This window comes from Anguilla anguilla, chromosome 9 (assembly GCF_013347855.1).
Source record: "Anguilla anguilla isolate fAngAng1 chromosome 9, fAngAng1.pri, whole genome shotgun sequence".
In the NCBI taxonomy this organism is placed as follows: Eukaryota; Metazoa; Chordata; class Actinopteri; order Anguilliformes; family Anguillidae; genus Anguilla; species Anguilla anguilla.
In genome coordinates, this window is record NC_049209.1 from 1,805,449 (window position 1) to 1,825,967 (window position 20,519).

General features: G+C 45.0%; 4 protein-coding genes across 9 annotated transcripts in view; 2 read left to right on the top strand and 2 right to left on the bottom strand.

Moving 5' to 3' along the window:
* The window catches only part of gemin5 (gem (nuclear organelle) associated protein 5), a 13,637-nt gene extending 11,663 nt beyond the window's left edge, over positions 1-1,974 (top strand). The window contains exons 25-28 of the mRNA XM_035433882.1: positions 120-282; positions 492-1,065; positions 1,493-1,577; positions 1,694-1,974. Coding sequence (XP_035289773.1) covers positions 120-282; positions 492-1,065; positions 1,493-1,577; positions 1,694-1,858 — 987 coding nt within the window. The 3' untranslated portion in view covers positions 1,859-1,974. The remainder of the gene's footprint in view (positions 1-119; positions 283-491; positions 1,066-1,492; positions 1,578-1,693) is intronic.
* A 712-nt stretch (positions 1,975-2,686) lies between these two features.
* Positions 2,687-7,925, bottom strand: cnot8 (CCR4-NOT transcription complex, subunit 8). Of its 3 annotated transcripts, none has more exons than XM_035433883.1 (7): positions 7,768-7,925; positions 6,916-7,119; positions 6,512-6,705; positions 5,942-6,103; positions 5,157-5,301; positions 4,188-4,298; positions 2,687-3,737 (listed from the first exon to the last, which is right to left on the bottom strand). In XM_035433883.1, exons 2-7 carry the CDS (start codon positions 7,030-7,032, stop codon positions 3,609-3,611), a joined length of 858 nt encoding a protein of 285 aa, XP_035289774.1. In that variant the 5' UTR covers positions 7,033-7,119; positions 7,768-7,925; the 3' UTR covers positions 2,687-3,608. The 3 variants fall into 3 exon arrangements, with proteins under 3 accessions (XP_035289774.1, XP_035289775.1, XP_035289776.1); XM_035433884.1 differs by lacking the exon at positions 7,768-7,925 and adding an exon at positions 7,416-7,625; XM_035433885.1 differs by lacking the exons at positions 5,942-6,103; positions 6,512-6,705; positions 6,916-7,119; positions 7,768-7,925 and adding an exon at positions 5,696-5,733.
* Positions 7,926-9,021: 1,096 nt separating this feature from the next.
* fam114a2 (family with sequence similarity 114 member A2) lies at positions 9,022-17,035 on the bottom strand. 2 transcript variants are annotated; one of them, XM_035433196.1, is made up of 13 exons: positions 16,901-17,035; positions 15,881-16,120; positions 15,207-15,303; positions 14,598-14,800; positions 14,363-14,497; positions 13,872-14,030; positions 13,591-13,714; positions 12,710-12,795; positions 11,974-12,102; positions 11,601-11,740; positions 10,783-10,855; positions 10,641-10,694; positions 9,022-10,529 (listed from the first exon to the last, which is right to left on the bottom strand). In XM_035433196.1, exons 2-13 carry the CDS (start codon positions 16,106-16,108, stop codon positions 10,428-10,430), a joined length of 1,530 nt encoding a protein of 509 aa, XP_035289087.1. In that variant the 5' UTR covers positions 16,109-16,120; positions 16,901-17,035; the 3' UTR covers positions 9,022-10,427. The 2 variants fall into 2 exon arrangements, with proteins under 2 accessions (XP_035289087.1, XP_035289085.1); XM_035433194.1 differs by having other exon boundaries at positions 15,207-15,306.
* Positions 17,036-17,054: 19 nt separating this feature from the next.
* Positions 17,055-20,136, top strand: LOC118235642 (microfibril-associated glycoprotein 3-like). Of its 3 annotated transcripts, none has more exons than XM_035433199.1 (4): positions 17,055-17,317; positions 17,616-17,990; positions 18,240-18,998; positions 19,044-20,136. In XM_035433199.1, exons 2-4 carry the CDS (start codon positions 17,738-17,740, stop codon positions 19,286-19,288), a joined length of 1,257 nt encoding a protein of 418 aa, XP_035289090.1. In that variant the 5' UTR covers positions 17,055-17,317; positions 17,616-17,737; the 3' UTR covers positions 19,289-20,136. The 3 variants fall into 3 exon arrangements, with proteins under 3 accessions (XP_035289090.1, XP_035289089.1, XP_035289088.1); XM_035433198.1 differs by having other exon boundaries at positions 17,056-17,317; positions 18,240-19,223; positions 19,269-20,136; XM_035433197.1 differs by having other exon boundaries at positions 17,056-17,317; positions 18,240-20,136.
* The last annotated feature ends 383 nt before the right edge of the window (positions 20,137-20,519 follow it).

A 20,519-nucleotide genomic window follows, 5' to 3' on the forward strand; every position in this document is an offset into this window, starting at 1 on the left:
CAATGATAGAGAAATGAAAGCCAGACATTTGTGATTTAGAAGAATGAATCCAGTCTTAAATCATCGTGTTTTTAAATGTCCTGCTCGCTGACTAATTCTGACCGTGTGTCTCCCTTTAGCTGCTGTACCAGGTGTCGCTGGACATTACGATGGGCCTGTTGAGCTGCACTCTGGGAGAATGGGGGGCGGGGCTAGAGGAGCTGCTAGGGGGCGTGGCTCGCTGCAGTGGGGTGGGCCACTTTCGCCTGCTCTCAGAGATCTGCAGTCTGCTGTTTCCTGAAGGTGAGGGGGGTGACATGCTCGGGGCCCGAATTCCCAAAATGGAGGTGCTCTCATTTTGGCTCTGACTTATCACAGAGAGAGGGGCGTTGAACTGGCATTGTGCCCATATGACACTCCAGATGTGATTTATTTTGCATAAGTAAACCCTCTTGTCTGTGTGAGGTGGACGTGCTTGTTTGGGTACATTAAGCGAGCGGTTCCTCCTGCAGGAGCTGACTCCATCGCGCGGTACAGGGAGAGGCTGGAGCCCCTGGATGAGGCCGGCCTGGCCGCTGTCAGAGGCCTGGAGGCCTGGGTGTCCTACGTGCGGCTGTACCAGCTGTGGTGGAGTGGCGCTGCCGATGGCGGAGGTGGCGGTCAGGCAGCGGGAAGCGGTGTCGGCGACGCGCTCCAGTCAGACGACGTCACGGAGACCCAGAATCCCTCAGCCGGCCGTGAGCCAGATGCGCAGGATGTCATGGAGACCCAGAATCCTTCAGACTCGCAGGTCGCCGTGGAGACCCAGAATCCCTCAGACGGACACGAGCCGGACACGCAGGTCATCACGGAGACCCAGAATCCCTCGGACTCGCTGGTCACCGTGGAGACGGCGACGGTTCTGGGCGGGTTCTGCCGGGCCCTGCTGTCCGACGCGCACGCTGCCCTCCAGGCCACACAGAGCGCTGTGGCGCAGATCCAGCAGCAGATAGCCAGCCTGGTGCAGCTGCACAGACTGACACAGACCTCCGCAGGCCCAGCGGAGGGACAGACGGACATGGACAGCACCACGGATCCTGACCACAGGTACGAGTTCATCCCTCCACTCCCTCAGTTCCTGTTTTTAGGAACAATTCCTGGGTTTGTCGGACCATTTTTAAATATAGTCTTTCTCCTCGTTGGGAAAGACCCTGTGGTTAAAGGTTGGCCCCGTCCTTCAATACCTAATTGGCTGTACACACCAACATTAATCCAATCTAGGAGCGAGCCAAAGTAAAACGTTTCGTTAGGGACGCAAGAACAGTCTTTGGTTGTCACTCATGCGCTTATCAAGAAATGTAGGTAAACTGTTAGGACCAGTTAAGGCCAGAAGTTGGCATGAAAACCAAACAGGTACGCCCCTTGTTGCCGAACCCTGACGTATGTGGACCGTGTGGCTGCCCATCTTTGAAACATCTTTATAGAATCCGCACGTCAAGTGAAATTTGTCTAAAATGTGCAACCCCTTCCCCAGGGACACAAACGGCTCTCTGCCCTCCCTGATTGCCCTGGTGTCTGAACGCCACAAGGAACTGGCCGAAATTCCTGAACACATAAAGGTAAGGAAACTTTTAATCCAATTACAATCCATTTAAGATTACTTTGGGAATACTACTCGTCATTCAAATGGTAAGAAAAGCAAAGGGTGTTAAGTGATGTTCTACCCCCCTTTCAGAAATACTCTTTCCCGGACGTCCTGGAGTGTTGCCTCATCCTCCTGCACATGGACAGGAGCTGTACTCACGTTCCGGAACACCTGAAGGAGGAAGCCTTGCGTCTGCTGCAGAAACACGGGCCCACGAGCGTCCATCGCAAAGCCTGTCAGAGATTCCTTAATTAACGGGGACAGACTTTCACATCAAACTATGAAGTCAGACTGGACTTTTTTTTTTTTCTTTTAAACACTTTGCTCTGACAGCAAGTGTGTATATGTAATAAAACCTTTTCATTCATTAAGTTTGTTTCCCATTCTGTTCATGAATAGATTATGATTTTACTGCCACTTTTTAGCATCAGGGTCAAGACCAATAAAAACTAGAGCTGCTGGAGAGTTTCTTCAAAAATGACTATCAAAAATCTAAATATGTCACTTGGCTAGCAGGCTTGGTGTCACCCATTGGGATTTCACATACAGTGAAAACATTTAGCGCTTCTAGAATGTTCCCATTAATATATCAACATTTATTCCAGCATGTTTTAAGGCAAGCTTCTCCTTTTAATATTACCTGCTAAAATTACTTAGCTTTGTGGTAATAACCAATAAGGTGCAGAAATTAATTTTCCCAGTAACAAAAGCAAGATTGTTGGAGTTATGCTACTACTTGTACTATTTGGATGTATTTGGAATTTTTTTTATTTTTGCTGCAAGACATTTGCAAATAATCTACACAGTGGCAATGTTGCAAGCACATCATAAAAACCTTTGAAGTGCTCCAATTTACCTGAACCTCAATGTGCTTGTTGCTTAAGTGATTTAAATCATTGCTTTAAAGTTATGCACGAAGTGGAAGATATTTAAAGTGAATGGATACCTTTCAATCAGTCTCATATTACATACTCAGCATAAAACTAACATAGGGCAAGAACTCTGTATGATGAGATGCACGAGGGATTTTGATTTGGAAACTGAAAACTTAAATCTGACATCAGGCCACTTCTTGCAAACATGGCTGGTAAAATCATTTATTAAATCAGTGAGCAAAGCATTCACTGAACATGGAAGAGTGCTCTGAATATGGCAAAATACTTTGTTTCTCATTCGTACCAACATGTCTCAAACTTCGGAGAACATAAATACTAAAATGTCACATTCAGCAGATAGAAAACATTTTAATATACAATTGTTAAAAACAATGTAGGATTAAAAAAAATAGAAATCGCAAACATCTATTAAACGTAGCTGCGAATAACTTAAGTACAACTTACAAAGACCTTGGATGTATCCCTATCCCTACCACAAGACGAGCAAGGTTCGACTCTAAAATTTCATTCCACTAGAGGAAAAATGGTAAAACGTATCAGGCTCTTTGAAATTTTACATTTTAATATACATACCTTTCCAGCATAATTTAAAATATCACAATTCCTACAAACATGTATCCAACAGTGATCTGATTCTTCAAACATCTGCAAGAGATCTTGAAACACAAATTGGTCAAAAGAACTTCTTAAGCAATGTAGGAATTCTGGGAAACAGTTGCCGTTTGATCCCAGTGAAATGCTAGGTGTCAGTAGCAGTGTGTAACACACAAGTGCTGGTCCCATGCTTTAAAAGACTGGATTTCAAAACTGCAATGCTGTAAAACAAAAAAAAAAAGATAAAATGATCCAAATGTCATCATAATGCAAAGCTAGAAAGGTTCAGCAGGGGATTGTGGGGGAAAACGGCGAAATATCAATCAGCTGTGACTAAACTGAACGGGTCTGGGAATGTTTTTAAGTCTGTGAAGACCAACGTCCTTTTATAGCTGTGGAAATCTTACAGAAATTCATTACTGCCATCGGGTGGGGTGGGATGGAGGGGATCAATACAACTACTGGATGGGATAAAACAAGCCAATGGTCTGTCTGGCGCCGCTGGCCTCTTCGGGTCAGTGTTTGTTGTTGGTTTCCTCTTGGGAGGAAGAGGAAATGCCGTTCTGGTTTTGGGAGGAGCCAGACCCCAGGCCGTACAATCGCCCGCAGTACTTCGCATCATCAATGTTGTCTTCGAAAAACAACTGCGTAGGGGAGGGGGAAAAAAAACGATTTTACATCCTACAGCGGTAGCTCAGTGTGAACATCGGTTATGGAGGTTAATGTAAAATGTAAAAAAGGCACATTTATCATGGGGAAATAAGAGCTCATCTAAAATACAATAAGAACAAAAGGTAAAGAACAGCCTGAGATACGCTTTATGACATTAAGCTTCAAAAGGGTGTAAAAATATAAGCATATAAGGGAAATATTCATATTAGAGCTGAGCCACTGTGAGGCTTTTCACACGCCCAATAAAAAGCACTGGAGATAAGAAGACCATCTTATGACACTACACAACCCTCAACACAGACTACTGAACAAAGCCAAATTAAAAACGCTTAATTCCAAATGGCCTCTCACAGCTGAAGCAGTGGCACAAGGCTCTTGGGAAAAGCAGAGGCAGCTCCTTAACGCCGTTAAGGCCCACGTACCTCCTTCATCCTGAAGAAGGCCATCCCCGTGAGCAGGGAGTCCGAGCCGGCCTGGTGCTGCCTCCCAATCCTCTTCAGCTCCAGCTGGTCAGCGACTTCCTGGAGACCACCCTGACAAAAGGGACAGAGACACAAGTAAATACCGCAGGGCAGTAGCACTCAATCCTGGCCCTGGAGCGCCGCAGGGTCCTCAATCCTGACCCTGGAGCCATAGGGTCCTCAAATCCTGACCCTGGAGACCCACAGGGTCCTCAATCCTGACCCTGGAGAGCTGCAGGGTCCTCAATCCTGACCCTGGACAGCCTCAATCCTGACCCTGGAGACCCACAGGGTCCTCAATCCTGACCCTGGAGAGCAGGGTCCTCAATCCTGACCCTGGAGACCCACAGGGTCCTCAATCCTGACCCTGGAGAGCTGCAGGGTCCTCAATCCTGACCCTGGAGAGCAGGGTCCTCAATCCTAACCCTGGACAGCCTCAATCCTGACCCTGGAGAGCCACAGGGTCTGCTGGCTTTTGTTACTTTGTCATTCGGTACTTGAGTAGCACAGCAACTGATCAGTTAAAGCAGCTGATTACAGGGCTAATTCAGGTGACCAGGTTTCTTGAGTGTCAATTAGATGCACAATGTTACGGGGAGAGAAAAAGAAGCAGACCAGGACAGAGGATGACTGCTGTAGCCTATTCAGGCTTTAGTTGCACTAATGTACAAGCAATGTACCTGAAATGATAGAGGTACCAGTGTGCAACAACAGTGACTTCATCAGCACCGCTGCAACCAGATACACCATATTTTGTGTGCGCTTCATACTCATATCAATCAGTTTCCCAGCCAATCATACGCTCAGAATATTACAAATGTACAACAGGTTTTGCAAATCAACTCAAAATCGAAATGAACGATACACCTGTATCGTCAATACTGCTTATTTTTTTTTTTTTAAACCGATTTTCTCTTCGACTGCTCTTACCTTCAGGTTCTTGCAGCTCTTCATGAGATACTTCACGTCGTAAATGGCGGGAAAGAAGAGGTTGAGGATCTGAAAGAACTCGTGCTCCTCTTCGGGCAGCCGGGCGTCTGTGAGAAGCTTCACCAGGTATCCAAAATCATAGCCGCTGCACAGAGCAGAGAACAGGGTCAGAAGCCACTTCAGTCAGATCCAAATGACAGTCAAGTACAGGGGTGCGCAACGCGGGCCAATCCGTTTCAGGATTTCGTTTCAACGTCTGCTCTTAAATATTTCACTAGCCCGATCGCTTCGTAAAAGCACCAGCTACAACTGCAGACTGCAGGTGTACCCTATAAAGATTTTACTGTGCTCAAATCACAGGAGTGAACCAGCGGAGCTTATAGAGCTGTCAGAAAAATAAGCTAAGCCAATTAGGTTAAAACAAAAACCCAGCAGCGCATACTGGCACTCTGGGACCGGAGTTGTGCACCCGTGTCATTACCTGTGGTAGTAGAGCCACCACGTGCCCTACTTATCCCCTACGTATCCTCTGTCATTACCTGTGGAAGGAGAGCCACCACATGCCCTACTTATCCCCAACTTATCCCCCGTCATTACCTGAGGAAGGAGAGCCACCACATGCCCTACTTATCCCCCATCATTACCTGTGGAAGGAGAGCCACCACATGCCCTACTTATCCCCAGTCATTACCTGTGGAAGGAGAGCCACCACATGCCCTACTTATCCCCAGTCATTACCTGTGGAAGGAGAGCCACCACATGCCCTACTTATCCCCAGTCATTACCTGTGGAAGGAGAGCCACTTGACATTTTCACACAGCACCAGACCAGACGTCATCAGGAGCTCTGCAAAGTACAGGGTATCGATTCCTTCTTCTTCGTGCTTTTTGAACTGCAACCCAGAGTTCTGGAGCAGATCTATTGAGTCTTGGGAGTACATGTCCTCTCTAGAGAAAGGGGGGAAAAAAGATATTGAAATCTTTTGATAAAATAAAATGAGAAGATCAGGGCAGCATCTATTAGAGGAAAAAGCTATACATGTTAATGTATTCTCTTGCAGGCACTCCATCATTAATCCTACTGACAGTCCTCATCAGAATTCATGAGGTTGCTTGTGGGCTTGATATAATATGGTCCAACTTTGCTAGCTCTTGCCAAAATTAATGCCAGATAATACCTTATGGATTGCTGCTGTCCAGAATAAGAACTGAATCATCTTTCTCGACAGGATACATTTGGATTAAATGCAAGCAATTATTAAGTCGAAGGAATATTAAATTACTTTTGTTTCTTGCCGTACTTAAAACAGTCACTCCCAAGCCACTGGCGCAAGTAAAAGACTGATGTGCACATACGTGAGATTAAATTTGAAGTTGAACTGCCAGGTGGTTGTTCCTGGGGGGTAGTCACCGTCCTCGTTCATGAACGTGAGTCCAAGTTGTATAATTTTCAGCAGGTCCACATTGCAGCGCAATAGCTGATACTGGTAGTCAACCGTGCTGCGGAACTCCCCGATGGGCCGAACCACCACTCCCGGGAATTCGGTGTCCTGCAACCACAGAAGACCACGGGAAATATCATTAAATGCGGTCACGATTTACAAGCAGCCATAGTAAAATGTATTTTACACTTGCATTTATTTTGCATCAAAGAATCGCTCTTATATGCAATGCAGTTTGCCGCTACATAAAGCAAACGTTACATCAGCTGAGCTGTCCACCTAACATCAACTGCACGTGGACAGGAATGGAACGGTTACCATGGCGATGTAATTATAACTCTGGATAATTTGTCGGATTTTCCTCATTTCCTCCTCCACGTTGCTGGCCCAGACTTCGCAGATAATCTGACTAGTATCCGCGAGTGCGGCTGGCATTTTGCACGGTTTTCGGAAACGACTGAAAACTCCTCGGAAATTTGAGCAGCACCTCGAGGAAGCAGCGCAGAGACTGCGACGAAAACACTGGGGAAAAATAAGCAATTTAGAAAACATTAGCAGTTAGCATCATTTTGCGGAACTGTTCAGTGTTAGCCTGATTAGTCAACTTAATCTATGTGTACAACCCACTAGCAGGCTGGCAGGAATATTAGCACGTTACAATACCATTCAAATTATATAGCTTGCACGCTACTAGCTGGCTAACCACCAGACGTACCAGACAGGCTTAATGCTAAATGATGTTAATATAGTCCAGTCAGTTACTGCGCTCGTAACCAGTTAATAATATTAATAATATAACTGAACATGACTTCACCTACCTAGCATTTGCCAGGGGTAATCTAATGAGTGAGCAAGCTATGTTAGCTAGCGAACCTTAAATACACTTCAGAGTTACAGCACCTAACGTTAGCTGCAAACTGGATAGACAACAGTGATGAATGAAAATAACAGATACCAGGGCTAGCAAACAATCCTGAATTGTATGTGAAATTATTGTTAGTTTGCCAAGTACGTCTAACGTATACAGATCGCCACCAAACTAACAGATACTGCTTAGCAATTTAGCTCGCGAACATTAACGTCCATATACATTTTCAAAGTATCCCTTCTCTAGCCGTCTAACGCAACGGATATTTCAGTGGTTAGCAAATCAAAAAACGTCTGCCATACCTGGCCTGTGTTTTTAACGATTTCCGTCCGTTTTGTGTTGAATTAGCAGCTTTATTCTAACCTAGCTAATGTTCGATAGCCAGCTAGCCATCCGATATCGCAGAAACATAAGGAGGCGCAAGCGCATTTGGTAGCTTGCAACCTTATTCACCTTTGACCCCACTACGTTACGTTTCTGCGTTACGTCCCCTCGGTCACAGCCACAACCCTCTCAATTTCCCGCCCTCATTTTGACTGTAGCCAGAAAGTGTGGCAATGGTAACAATAGCCTCTGATGAAAAATGTTACCCTCTGTAGTGTCATGGATCAAAAATACAAAATCATGCAAACGTACGGTAGTTTTGTCATGACATTCTGTAAGAAAAACCCAATTACCTCTTTAGGGAAATGGCAATGCAGTAGCCAAGACATCTTCCGTCAGGCTTCAGTACATCATGATGACTGATGCTGTGTTTCTGGCGCAGTTTTTTCTACAGTTAGCAACACACAAATCTTCCTGTACAATATATTTAGAGACAAACGTCAACAAAACACTTCGGTGTATTCATTTCGTGGTGTCTGCTATGGCCAATGAAATCATTTTTAAATCACATATATTTTTAAATCATTATCAATAATGGTCTGATTATAACTTTCTGGTTAAACTGCATGTAACGGCACTGGAAAATACATAAGCAGCAACGTGACTTAAGTCAGACAAGTACATAACTCTTAAATAGAACACAACAGAAATTAGAACACTATAATCTAACGTGATAATTCCAAGTAAGATATTTAGAATACTGCCGTTTTCAGTGGTTCACTACTCAAATCTAATGTAACTGGGAAGCTTTGTTTTCGTTGGTACACGCAGTGCTTATGTAGAGGGAGATAAACTGCAGTGTAATAAAGTGTAAACCTCAGTCACTGCTTGCCATGTAAATCAGGCAGATACCTGGACACGTTCGGTCCTGGTTTAAGTGCTGCCATGGGGTTTGCCAGGAATGAGAATAGGAGACTTCAGTTTTCCTCTTGAGGAAGGGTGTCACTCGTCTCCCAACGAGTAGATATAATTGCAAGGAGTTGGTTCTTCTCCTTTATTAAAAGCAGCTGGCAATTTCTGGTAAAAGCCAATCTTTGCACAACACTGTGTCTCGTGTAAAATGGTATTTTAACAGATTACAATTTCCCCTTTCTAGAGTCATATTCACAGTGGACAGGAACACCAAGAGCTAAGCATATAGGCTGGTAGTCACAGGAACCAAAGTACTGAAAAACATTATTACAAAAACAAGTTTAATTCAGAAACACAAATACTTGCCAGTTACATAATTGAAAGGGTCCACAAAAAGCTAATACTGTAGGACATAAAAATAGCTGATTTAATCCCTCTCTCCAATATGGCTATAATTTCATGTTGTGATAATTTAGTCACTACATGAGAAATCAAAAAATATTTTCTTTGCATTGTTTTGGATAAATATAAAATATAACCCTTTTATAAGGACTTACAAGCCATTTAAAACCAGTAATACCTGCCTCATGACAACCAGATTCAACAATAACAACGGAATACGTAATATAATGATATACGCATTAAAATGCCACATATAAGTATACTTATTATAAGACAACTTACAATACGACTACACGTTGTAGGGAACTGAAAGGCTTCCAGTCCAAATGGCCCGTGACTATGAGGTGTTCTCAACAGTACATCTAAGCAATGTGTGAGAAATTAATGAAGCATTCACCAAAGGACTGAACACCACTAAAACTTACATGACAATGCTCAATTGTAAGAAATAGCACTCATCAAAATATGTATGGCCAGGGACCTACAGCTAAGACCAGCATTTTGCACACATCTATAATCAATGACTGATAAATGCACCATGACCAGCGTTGGTCAGTACTGTTAGAAGTTAGTTGCATGCGGGCGAAAAATGCAACTGGTAACCACACCTGAAGCATTACACACACCTCCAGGCAATACAAGGGCTAAGGGCTGAATCTCAACCCAAACAAGCAATGTTGTGTAAGTTATTTAAAAATATGAATCTGGACTTGGTCTAATTTGATGTGACAGGGGTGTGACACAGGACCAGGAGCTAATTTGCAGATCTTTCTAATATTCCACGAAAGTACACTCCATGAGGTAAGCGAATGTTATCAGAAGGTTTTGACCAGCATCAAAATGATTGTGTTACTATTTAGTCACAATGCACATCATGACCTCAGCCTAAGGTGATAAAAAGTTTGGGTTTTTTTAAAACCTGAAATAGCATGTGACCTGCAGAACGTGTCCTTGTCAACAGTTACAAAATTAATGAAAGAAATCTATGAAAATAATTTTAGAAAAATTTCTCTAAAAAGCTTCACCATAGAAAGTACAGGTATTTTCAAGATTAGGATTTGTATTAAGAGGGGAGTAATAAACCTGAAATGATGTACACAACCATGTAGTGTGGAAGCAATTAATTTGGAAGAGTCTTTTTTCCCGCCATTTTAAAACACTTTCGCTACGAACTGTACAAAAAAAACACGAGTCATATTTATCAGCACTTCACTTGTCTACATGAAAGTAAATAAGTCGGCTGGAAGAAAGTGTAAAGATGTCGGTGACATCACACATGGCGTTCCTCTTTGATGAAGTTCCTTGTTGGCACACACGAGCGTTGTCATTGGTCAGTGGAGTCTGCACGCCTCTGAATGTGAGAGACTTCTAATACTGGCAGCAGCAGCTGGTACGCATCCTGAATGTAGGACGCACTGTTGGAAGCCTAAAGACCAGGGACAAAGTATACACAAGTTAAATACTGCCAAATTATGCTAGGAGTGATTTGTCTAATTTGGAATCGATCGATATGAAATATATTCACAACAATACTAACCTCCAAAAACACGCCTGTTATTAATGGGTTAAGGACATCTCCCTTTTCAGTCGACTGAAAAATAAAACATTCATGTTATTTTTTCCCCTCTTTTTGTTTAGATTTTAAAACTCTGATGAAAAAAAGATGAAAACAATCTTACCCCTACAGTGGTTAAACAAGAAGTGAACCTCTTGGACAGGAGTGACATCTCTCTGCACAAAACAATAGTGATCCTGAAAAAAAAGAAGAGAAGCTATATGTTAAACGGTGTCCTGAGAGATAAGATAATCTTCAAGATTATCCACCGATAACACGGGATTCACTGATGGCAATTTGACATGGAAACCAATGTAAGGAACCATGTAGATTCCAACAGGAAGGCCAATGATGATTGAGGCGAGTCACGCAGCCGATGGTGGTTAAAAGGCTGGGAAGGGGGATTACTGTGGCAGGGTTTGGTGCTTACTGTGACAGGGTTTGGGGCTCACTGTGACAGGTTTTGTGGATTACTGTGACAGGGTTTGGGGATTACTGTGGCAGGGTTTGGTGCTTACTGTGACAAGGTTTGGGGCACAGTGTGACAGGGTTTGGGGATTACTGTGACAGGGTTTGGGGATTACTGTGACAGGGTTTGGGGTGTACTGTGTCAGGGTTTTGGGGCGCAGTGTGACAGGGTTTGGGGAGTACTGTGACGGTTTTGGGGATTACTGTGACAGGGTTTTGGGGCTTACTGTGACAGGGTTTGGTGCTTACTGTAGCAGGTTTTGGGGCCTACTGTGACAGGGTTTGGGGCGTACTGTGACAGGGTTTTGGGGCTTACTGTGACAGGGTTTGGGGTGTACTGTGGCAGGGTTTGGGGCTTACTGTGACAGGTTCCCCGGGATCACTGTGACAGGTTTTAGGGGCTTACTGTGTCAGGGTTTTGGGGAGTACTGTGATAGGGTTTTGGGGCTCACTGTGGCAGGGTTTGGGGCTTACTGTGCCAGGGTTTTGGCCTGTTCCAGAGCGCTCCTCTCTTGGCGCTCGCAGTGAAGGATAAGTTCTGCCACTTTGTGAAACTGCTCTATCGATCTGGCCGTCAGCTCAGCCAGACTCCTGATTGCTGAGGAGTGGATGTCCTGTGGATGGAGGGAGATACACAGATCAGAACGGACAGGGTGCAAAAACCGACAAAAGCACTGGCCTACTCTGCTCGTTTTTCCCTGTAATAAACACTCAAACACTTCATAATAATAATAATAATAATAATACACCTAATAATGTATATAATTTAGATCCAGTAGCATTGCAATGCCAGGGAACATGCCACTTGTGCAAATGCCCAAGAAAGAGAACAGCGTTCTTTCCATACCTCAACAGTGCACGGTTTCACCTCTTCCACTTTGTCCTGGACTTCCTCTTCTGGCTCCTCCCCTTCCTGTTTCGAGCCTTCTGCTGGTCTGCTCATTTCGCCAATGCTGTCGTAAGCCTTCTTTATGGACTGAACAACAGTTTGCCCATTTTACCCAAAACAGGAGATGTCAGACTACCCTCAAGCAAAGCGTTTTTATGAATCGTGAATTTTACTGTCCATTCTGAGATTTTAATTCCATGATGATTATGACATCACATTATCATGTTAACCTTTCTTATAGCGAGCGCTAAAAATCATGGATGCCTCCGTAAACAGGTTTGCGTTACCAAGGTGAAAGGTGTCACAAACCTAGGGCATTCATGCAGCCAGGTAAAATTAAGCTAATTACATTTTACACGACTGTCTTCTGTTCAGGGATATTCAGGTTGTTCATCTATAGAAAACTGTTGTTCATCAGTGTTCAGCACAACACTATTAACAGTCATTTTGAAATTCATGTATTCTCCACAAGATGGCGACATACCACATCGCACTAAGGCTTTGCAAAGCGTTGAATGGTTAAAGTCAACAGCATGACAGATGTTGGGTGAAGTATTTATGTCCTTTGCTGTACGTTCCCCCAATCTTTATCCTTTTCACTATGTGTCAGTCTAAACACTGATTTTTGTCTCTCGTGTTTTATATGAAAACCCTAAAATATTGTTCAGACAAAGAGGAGTGAAGAGCCACATACCCGGCCGAGTTTGTCCGCGTTTGTGGATAAGTGCAGGTCTGCCAGCATGTCGGACAGTTCCTTCACAAACTCTGTCCCGCCATCATCTTAAGAGACAAAAATCAATAAAAAAATCACTGATCTATTATTTTGCTCTTACCTAAATTGAGTTTTGCTAAAAGCGGCGTCACATCATTTAATGTGTTCGCCATACCACTGGACTTGCTTTCAACTTTCTTCTTAATAGAGATAATATCCTGGGAGCTACACGCAGATTGAGGTGCTATACAAAATACAGCACAAGCAGCACTGTGCTCCCTCAGTCACTACTGCACTACCGTACAGAGCAGTGTACTACCACACGCACTACTATACTACCTCAATCCTCACTGTACTACTGCAATCAGTACTACCTCCATCACTGTACTACCTCAATCCTCACTGTACTACTGCAATCAGTACTACTTCCATCACTGTACTACTGCAATCTCCACTGTACTACTGCAATCATTACTATACTACCACAATCAGTACTACCTCCATCACTGTACTACTGCAATCTCCACTGTACTACTGCAATCATTACTATACTACCACAATCAGTACTACCTCCATCACTGTACTACTGCAATCTCCACTGTAGTACTGCAATCATTACAGTACTACCACAATCAGTACCACCTCAATCACTGTATTACTGCATTCAGTAAAACCCTCAATCACCAATGTAATACTGCAATCAATACTGTACTACTGCAATCTCCACTGTCCTACCCGTACTTAGTACAACCTCCATCCTTGTACTACTGCAAAAACCCCTGTACAGTCCCCTTTCAGTGTGGGAACAGGCAGTACTCCTGCAGCAGTGCCTCAGGGCCCAGGTGTACGATCTGAGGCCACACCTTTCTTCTCCTCCAGCTCCTCCTCGTCGAACTCCACCAGGGAGAAGGGCGCCTTGATCTGCTCCAGCTCCTCCTTCAGCCGGGCCAGCTCCTCCCCGGACATGGCGGTCAGAACGGACTTCACCTGGCGCCGCAAAACAGCAAGATATGACAACAAGCACAACTCACTACACAGAAATATACAATAAATCAATCAACAGCGCAGGCCTACACGGTCGCCTCAGGCGGTCATGTGACCAGTGTTCTGCACAGCTCCGCTGATGAGTTCACCTTTGCCTTACCTTTGCCTCGCTCTCTCTGGACAGGATCTCCAGGGCCTCCAGGTGAGATAAGCCCTGGTACTCGTCAAACAGCATTCCGTAATGGGCCTTCTTCTCCGCGTCCGAGGAGACCTCCTCCGCCGTCTGCTTCTCCTCTCGTTCTTTAGCTTCCCTTAAAACCTGCCAGAGACACAGACACAGAGACAGACCTCGGGCGTTACCTGCCAGAGACACAGACACAGACAGAGACCTTGGGCGTTACCTGCCAGAGACACAGACACAGACCTTGGGCTGTAGGCAAACAAACCTTCACCTTCTGTGAGTCACAGCTGAAAATGCTTCTGAGAATGGTGACTGTGAGGAGCATGCCTATCACAGGCTTTGTTAAAAACTAGTGTTTGAGTTTGGCCTGTATTTCCACTCTGCATTAACGGGCAGAAGTCCGTATGACATAATCAAGGTACACACCACATTTAACATGGGGCTTCCCCCTTCCCTCAAACCTGACCTACCTGTGATAGAGTGGACGTTCTGATCATCAGTCCCTTCGTTTTTTTAAACCCCGGATCTCCTTCCGCAATGACATCCATGGTCTTTTTCCCAATGAACTCCAGAGCATCCAAGCCACCGGTAATAACCGTTTTGCCCTAGGAAAGTGCAGATTCAGCGAATGCACGCGACAGAACAGTGACAAACAGAAAAAACGCCCGAAACGTAGAACAAGAAAGAGACGCCTCTGTCGCTTACGGTGCTCTGGACGACACTGGAGAGCGACGACAACATTCCCATCGCCCCCCCCAGGGACGGTGGGCCATCGGTTTCGCCTTCCTTCTCACTTTTGGGGCTGCCGTCCTCGCTCTCCTCTTCTCTGACCTGCGTGGACAGATCCACGGGGCTGGGGATCCCAAGCGAGGTCTCTGCTTTCTCAATCGCCTGGGATATGCCCTGACCTGAAGCACCAAGCACACACTGTCAGACAAACACAACCTGCAAACACGTCAGATATCAAGTTCTGTAAATGGTCTAAAGAATTCAGGCCTTTCCCCCCCCACAACTAAAGCTGAAGTTTCATGGTGTCTGTTGTCTTTATATTGCGAGTGGGCAGCAGTGTAGTATTATGGGTAAGGAGTTGGTCTTGTAACTTAAAGGTCACAGGTTCGCTTCCCTGGTAGAACACTGCCATTGTATCCTTGCGCAAAGTACTTAACCCTATAGATCCTTAACCTTCAGTATCCAATGTACTTACTATGTAAAAAGAGCATCTGCTAAATGCCTGTAATAATATGATATGATGAATAGCCACTTTAGCTCCACGCAGAGCTAACAGAATGATGGAGTTGCGGTTCCCCTCCTCACCTACAGAGGCCACTGTGGCAGTGGCAGTGGACATGATGGACTTGCCCCAGCTCCCCCAGTAGCCCCACCCTCCCTGAGCAACCGCCGGCTCACTGGACTTCTGAAAGAAAGGGAAAAACATCACTGCAAGCAGTCTGTAGCCTTCATGTATGGAATCACATAAGAGAAGAGGGTGCAGACTTGATTAGCATTTGCTCCTGATGGATGGTGGTGAGCCACTAGGGGACAGTTTTCCTACTGGACCAGATGGAAGCCCAGCTCACAGACAGGAATGTTATGGCGTTTCACGTTGAACCTTGAACCGAGGTTGTCGCTCACCGTCATCATTATAGATCCTCTGAGAGCTACCGTAAGCCATTATGGTTTCCTGCTGTGTTCTGGCCGAGTATCCCAATTTATCAACAAATCAGATTCCATTTTCTCCATCTCTCTGCTTAAACTGACGTGGAGTGAAAGTTTGGCACAGCTGCCATGCCACACACTGGTGGGGGTGCTACACGCTTGTGCTGCTTGAGGCCAGTTACTTTGCAGAGATTTCAGATCCATGACAGGAGAATAACAGCAAATAATGCTGAAAGTAACCTATTGTCATCTTTAAAAATGTGTCCTCCCCCCCCCCCACTCACAGGGCTGCTCAAAATTCGAAGCACCCGCACACTGAAAGCATGACCTACCTTTGTAGAATCATCCTCAGTTTTCCTGACCTCTGGGGCCTCCTCCTTAGGTTCAGGAACAGGCTTGTTCTCTGGTCTTTTTCGGGTCTTCCGGACCGGCGCCACGTCGGTGTCATTTTCGGGCGTCTCTGGGGGGCTGTCAGTCACCGGAGATGGTGTCCGCTGGGGTTCCATCTCCTGCCCTTCCGACTGCCCCTCCAATTCCTTCTGTGCTTCGCTGTCCGACATCTTAAAACATCCCTACGTTCATATATAATACCAGAAAGACAAAAAACATTCTGCGGTTGAGACGAGCTGCTGCTATGCTGATCTCATCCAGAGAAAATGTAGCTCATCAGAAGAGAAGCTTTTACCACAGGCTGAATTCCCAAATTAGCCTTCTTAGAAATTCACATCGAATAATATTCAGGTTTTTATGTTATTACATTCTGGTTTTTTCACGAGTTCAGAAAACAAAGTGTGTGACTTACATAACTATTGTTTACTGCTTGTGACGTACTAATCGACTGAAGATCATAGGAGGTTGAAAACGTTTGGGTATCAAACCATGATTTAAAATATTTACACACACTAAACATTTTTAAAAGGCGTAAACACTTGGCAAGCAAGCTTAGCTATAATAAATTAGCAATAAGTACACTTGACTTTCAGAATCACGCCCGGCACCACAAGAAACACCTTGTGTCCTAACCAGCTAGCTGTTGATGCAACGTTAACACTGGATTCTGCTTGGATTAAGATTCAAAGGATCAAAGTCAAAATTACACAGGAAAATTAAGTATGATTTCTGCTACGCCACTGACATGGAATTTTTTCCACCAAAATACCTGCTTAATGTTCATGTTAGCTAACGTCATTTCGTTAACACAAAGCTAGCTTTCTTGGCTATTTGCTAGTTGATGTTAGCTACGTGGCCAGCAGCATTCTGGCACCAACGAACTAGTTTACTGTCCATTCCTTGGTCAGATAAAAAATATAAATAACATAAAACAAAAAGAGAACCAAAAAACGATCACAAACCTGTCTCGTGCGTAGAAATGTTCCACACCTCTAGCAGATGGATTTTGCCCTGCTAGCCACGTCACTGCGTGAAGTGTGGTTTGTTTTGCTAAAACAGGAAATTGTCATGGGAATTTCTTCCGGTTCCGGTCAGATTCTTCACTTGATGATTTTTCTCTATGAATTATGGGTGGGACACACAAGAGATCCATATTTATATAATAGTAACTTATATTCTTATCATTTAAAAGCTCATTCTGTGTACGGCTGAACAGCGATTCATGAAAACTATAACATCGGAACTTGTCAAGTCTTGAGAAACTTTAAAAGCTACAAGTAGTGAGCGAACCAGGAAATAACGCAGTGTAGTCATAATGGTGTAGTCCAGACTATGAACTCCAGACATGGTGCTGAAATAAAACACGGATGATCACGACGGTAAACATTACGTCTCATTGCAGTATAAGCTGCTTTCTCCATCAACCTGTTTTTATTAGCTTTTGATGCTCCTTGTCATTATCTCATGTTCCAAACGTATGCAACGTTTGTAGCTAGGTAACTTAAATATGTTGTTCAGAAAGATCGGTCGGTAGCTAGGCAATATATAACTTGCATTACTAGCAAGCTAGCGAATGTTAGCCAGCTAAAGGTCCAGAATATCTGCCATTTTCGACAAGCTCATTTAACGTCGATGGACAAACTGTAAAGTTTACCATATCCTACTGTCTTTTAACAGGTTACGAGGACATCGCACTTGAAATAAATCAAATTAAATCCGGAACCATTTGAGCGTTTCTGTAGCTGACCTCTAAACTAGGCTACCTAATTTCACGAAGATTTTCCGAAAACAAGCAGAAGATGGATACATTTTTGAAAGTGGTTGGTTACCATATGATCATAATGAGCGTCGTAGCTCGGGCAGAGTACCTTGTAGATCAACCGCAGAACAGGTCACGGCTTCACCAACGCCACCTCGCAAGTTTGCCCTCTGTTCGAGATATCGTGGTGAAGGAGGGTTCCAGTGCGCTCATTGAATGCAACGTGACTGGAAGCAGTGAGGATATTATGTGGTACAACTCCAAGGGGCACGTATTGGATAACGAGGAAGGAGGTAAATTCACCTTCAACAACATGTTTACATTCTAGCACGTAAGGTTTCGTTTTGTGATACGATTGTGATAGGACAGTACCTTCAGTCCTATTTAGTATACAGATATTTTTTATTAATAGTAGGTTATCGATCCAAGTAACTTAGTTTGCTTCCACAAATGTGTTTAGTTTAAAAAAATGAATGGAAAGGAAAATAGTTTACACACATAGGAGGGTGAAATATTTTTGCTGTTTCGATCCTTTCATCCAGGGGGGAAATGGGTGATTATGGACGAAGGCATTTTGAATATCACTGTGGTCACGTTTGAAGACAGAGGCAGGTACACGTGTGTAGCATCAGGCCCCTCTGGGACCGCGAACTACACGGTCACGCTGCGGGTGGCCTACACGCACAGCGGGCTGGGCCTGTACTACGTGATAGTGTGCCTGATCGCGTTCACCATCACCATGATCCTCAACGTCACCCGCCTGTGCATGGTGAGCAGCCACCTGCGCAAGACGGAGAAGGCCATCAACGAGTTCTTCCGCTCGGAGGGCGCCGAGAAGCTGCAGAAGGCCTTCGAGATCGCCAAGCGCATCCCCATCATCACCTCAGCCAAGACGCTGGAGCTGGCCAAGGTCACGCAGTTCAAGACCATGGAGTTCGCCCGGCACATCGAGGAGCTGGCCCGCAGCGTGCCGCTCCCGCCCCTCATCTTCAACTGCCGGGCCTTCGTGGAGGAGATCTTCGAGACCGTGCACCTGGCCGGCGACCCCGCCCAGCCCCGCCGCGGGGTCCGGCAGCAGCTCGCCATCGGCGCCGGGCCCGGCGGTGCCAACGCTGATGAGCCGGCGCCGCCGGCGCCGCCGCAGGGAGGAGGAGGAGGAGGAGAGGAGGAGGTCCTGAACAAGAGCAGCCTGGACGTAGAGGTCTCTATGCACCCCCAGACCGAGTGCCCGGATGGGGGTACTGAACCCGCCTCCGATTCCCAGGAGGAGGGGAGCGTGTGTGTCCCCATGTTGGCTCCAGATGCCCAGGAGGAGGGGAGCGTGTGTGTCCCCATGTTGGCTCCAGATGCCCAGGAGGAGGGGAGCGTGTGTGTCCCCATGTTGGCTCCAGATGCCCAGGAGGAGGGGAGCGTGTGTGTCCCCATGTTGGCTCCAGATGCCCAGGAGGAGGGCAGCGTGTGTGTCCCCATGTTGGCTCCAGATGCCCAGGAGGAGGGGAGTGTGTGTGTCCCCATGTTGGCTCCAGATGCCCAGGAGGAGGAGAGCGTGTGTGTCCCCATGTTGGCTCCAGATGCCCATGAGGTTATATGAGCTATAATTTAGTGTTACAATGCGCTGTTCACAGCCCTGAGACTGAAGCCAGAAAGGTGGCTGGAGAAAGAAAACGAAAACCAGAGTCATTCCATTTTCTCACCATGATCAGTAAAGTGTTTTTTTTTTTGTTGTTTTTTTATTTTTTTTTATCACAGGTTGTAAAGTTCCAGGTTTATGTAACAAGCAAATTGGATTGTTCAGCTGTGCAGTGGCCAGGATCTTATTTGGCCCGAGTGATCCTTTATTTTCTGTTGGCGGTGAAAACAAAAAGGATTGCCGTTTGGCTTGTTAAATCTTGTATTATTTGCATTGGGGTTTTTTTTCCCCCTTCACCATAAAATGGCAGTTTAGACAGTTTTAATTTAGTGTGATTGGTGCTGTAATGAGGAGGGTATTTTGGTGAGTGTTTGTGTTCAACATTGTGAGTGGGCTGTACATTGCCACTGCCAAGGGTGAGCTTGGTTTTCTTACGATGTGTGGAGACTTTAATAGTGACAGTGGCATGCTAAATGACTCAGTGCTTGAATATAATGCCAAATTGACCCATTAGAATGCATTACCCTCGGTTTGTAGGCTACAATCATTTAGGGGTAACTTGCAACCATTGGCTGAATTTTAAGAAGCAGGAGTTATGAGTACGATTTGTCTTCAGCAATCATAATGTGTAATTATGTATTCTTAATACAACTCGAAAAACGAGAATTATAGCCTACATACCATAACAGTTTTTTTTGCAGTGTATTCCACATTGCCTCTCATTTACTGATCTGAGGCGCTTAGGGTTTCTTTCTTTCAGTGTAGTGATGTTATTTTTTTACAGTGACATTTGTGGCAGTTAAATTTTTTATTTATTTAAGTAAACATCTCTGGGGTGATTAAGTTGTGAATGAAGAACTTGAATGCAACGAGGCCATTTCGCCAAGCGGGGGCGCTGTGACACAAAAAATGAACACACTGCTCATGCCATCTGTTGAGCTCTGCTGAATGGGTGGAAGTATGTAAAAATAGACTGCGTTATATAAGGGATGCAGCAGCAGTACAAACCTTCACTATTTCCCTTCTAGATTCCCTCTAATGACACCAAGCAGCAGCAAAACTGACTATGTGTACACCACACGTTGCTCTGTTACCCCTCAAAACTGGAATAACTCAATGGGGGAAGACGCGCTTACACTCAATATTTACTTCCGTTTCATGTGAGGTCATTAGCACCTTGAAATGACTCATA

Excerpts from the sequence above, each read along its gene's own strand:
- LOC118235642 (XM_035433197.1), top strand. The coding sequence starts at position 17,738 with ATGGATACATTTTTGAAAGTGGTTGGTTACCATATGATCATAATGAGC. Across the intron at positions 17,991-18,239 it reads ATTGGATAACGAGGAAGGAG|GGGGGAAATGGGTGATTATG; the intron begins GTAAATTCACCT and ends CCTTTCATCCAG.
- cnot8 (XM_035433883.1), bottom strand. The coding sequence starts at position 7,032 with ATGCCAGCCGCACTCGCGGATACTAGTCAGATTATCTGCGAAGTCTGG. Across the intron at positions 6,706-6,915 it reads GTTATAATTACATCGCCATG|GACACCGAATTCCCGGGAGT; the intron begins GTAACCGTTCCA and ends CTGTGGTTGCAG. Across the intron at positions 4,299-5,156 it reads AGAGCTGCAAGAACCTGAAG|GGTGGTCTCCAGGAAGTCGC; the intron begins GTAAGAGCAGTC and ends CCCTTTTGTCAG.
- fam114a2 (XM_035433194.1), bottom strand. The coding sequence starts at position 16,108 with ATGTCGGACAGCGAAGCACAGAAGGAATTGGAGGGGCAGTCGGAAGGG. Across the intron at positions 14,031-14,362 it reads GAACGTCCACTCTATCACAG|GTTTTAAGGGAAGCTAAAGA; the intron begins GTAGGTCAGGTT and ends TGTCTCTGGCAG. Across the intron at positions 10,530-10,640 it reads TAACAGGCGTGTTTTTGGAG|GCTTCCAACAGTGCGTCCTA; the intron begins GTTAGTATTGTT and ends CCTGGTCTTTAG.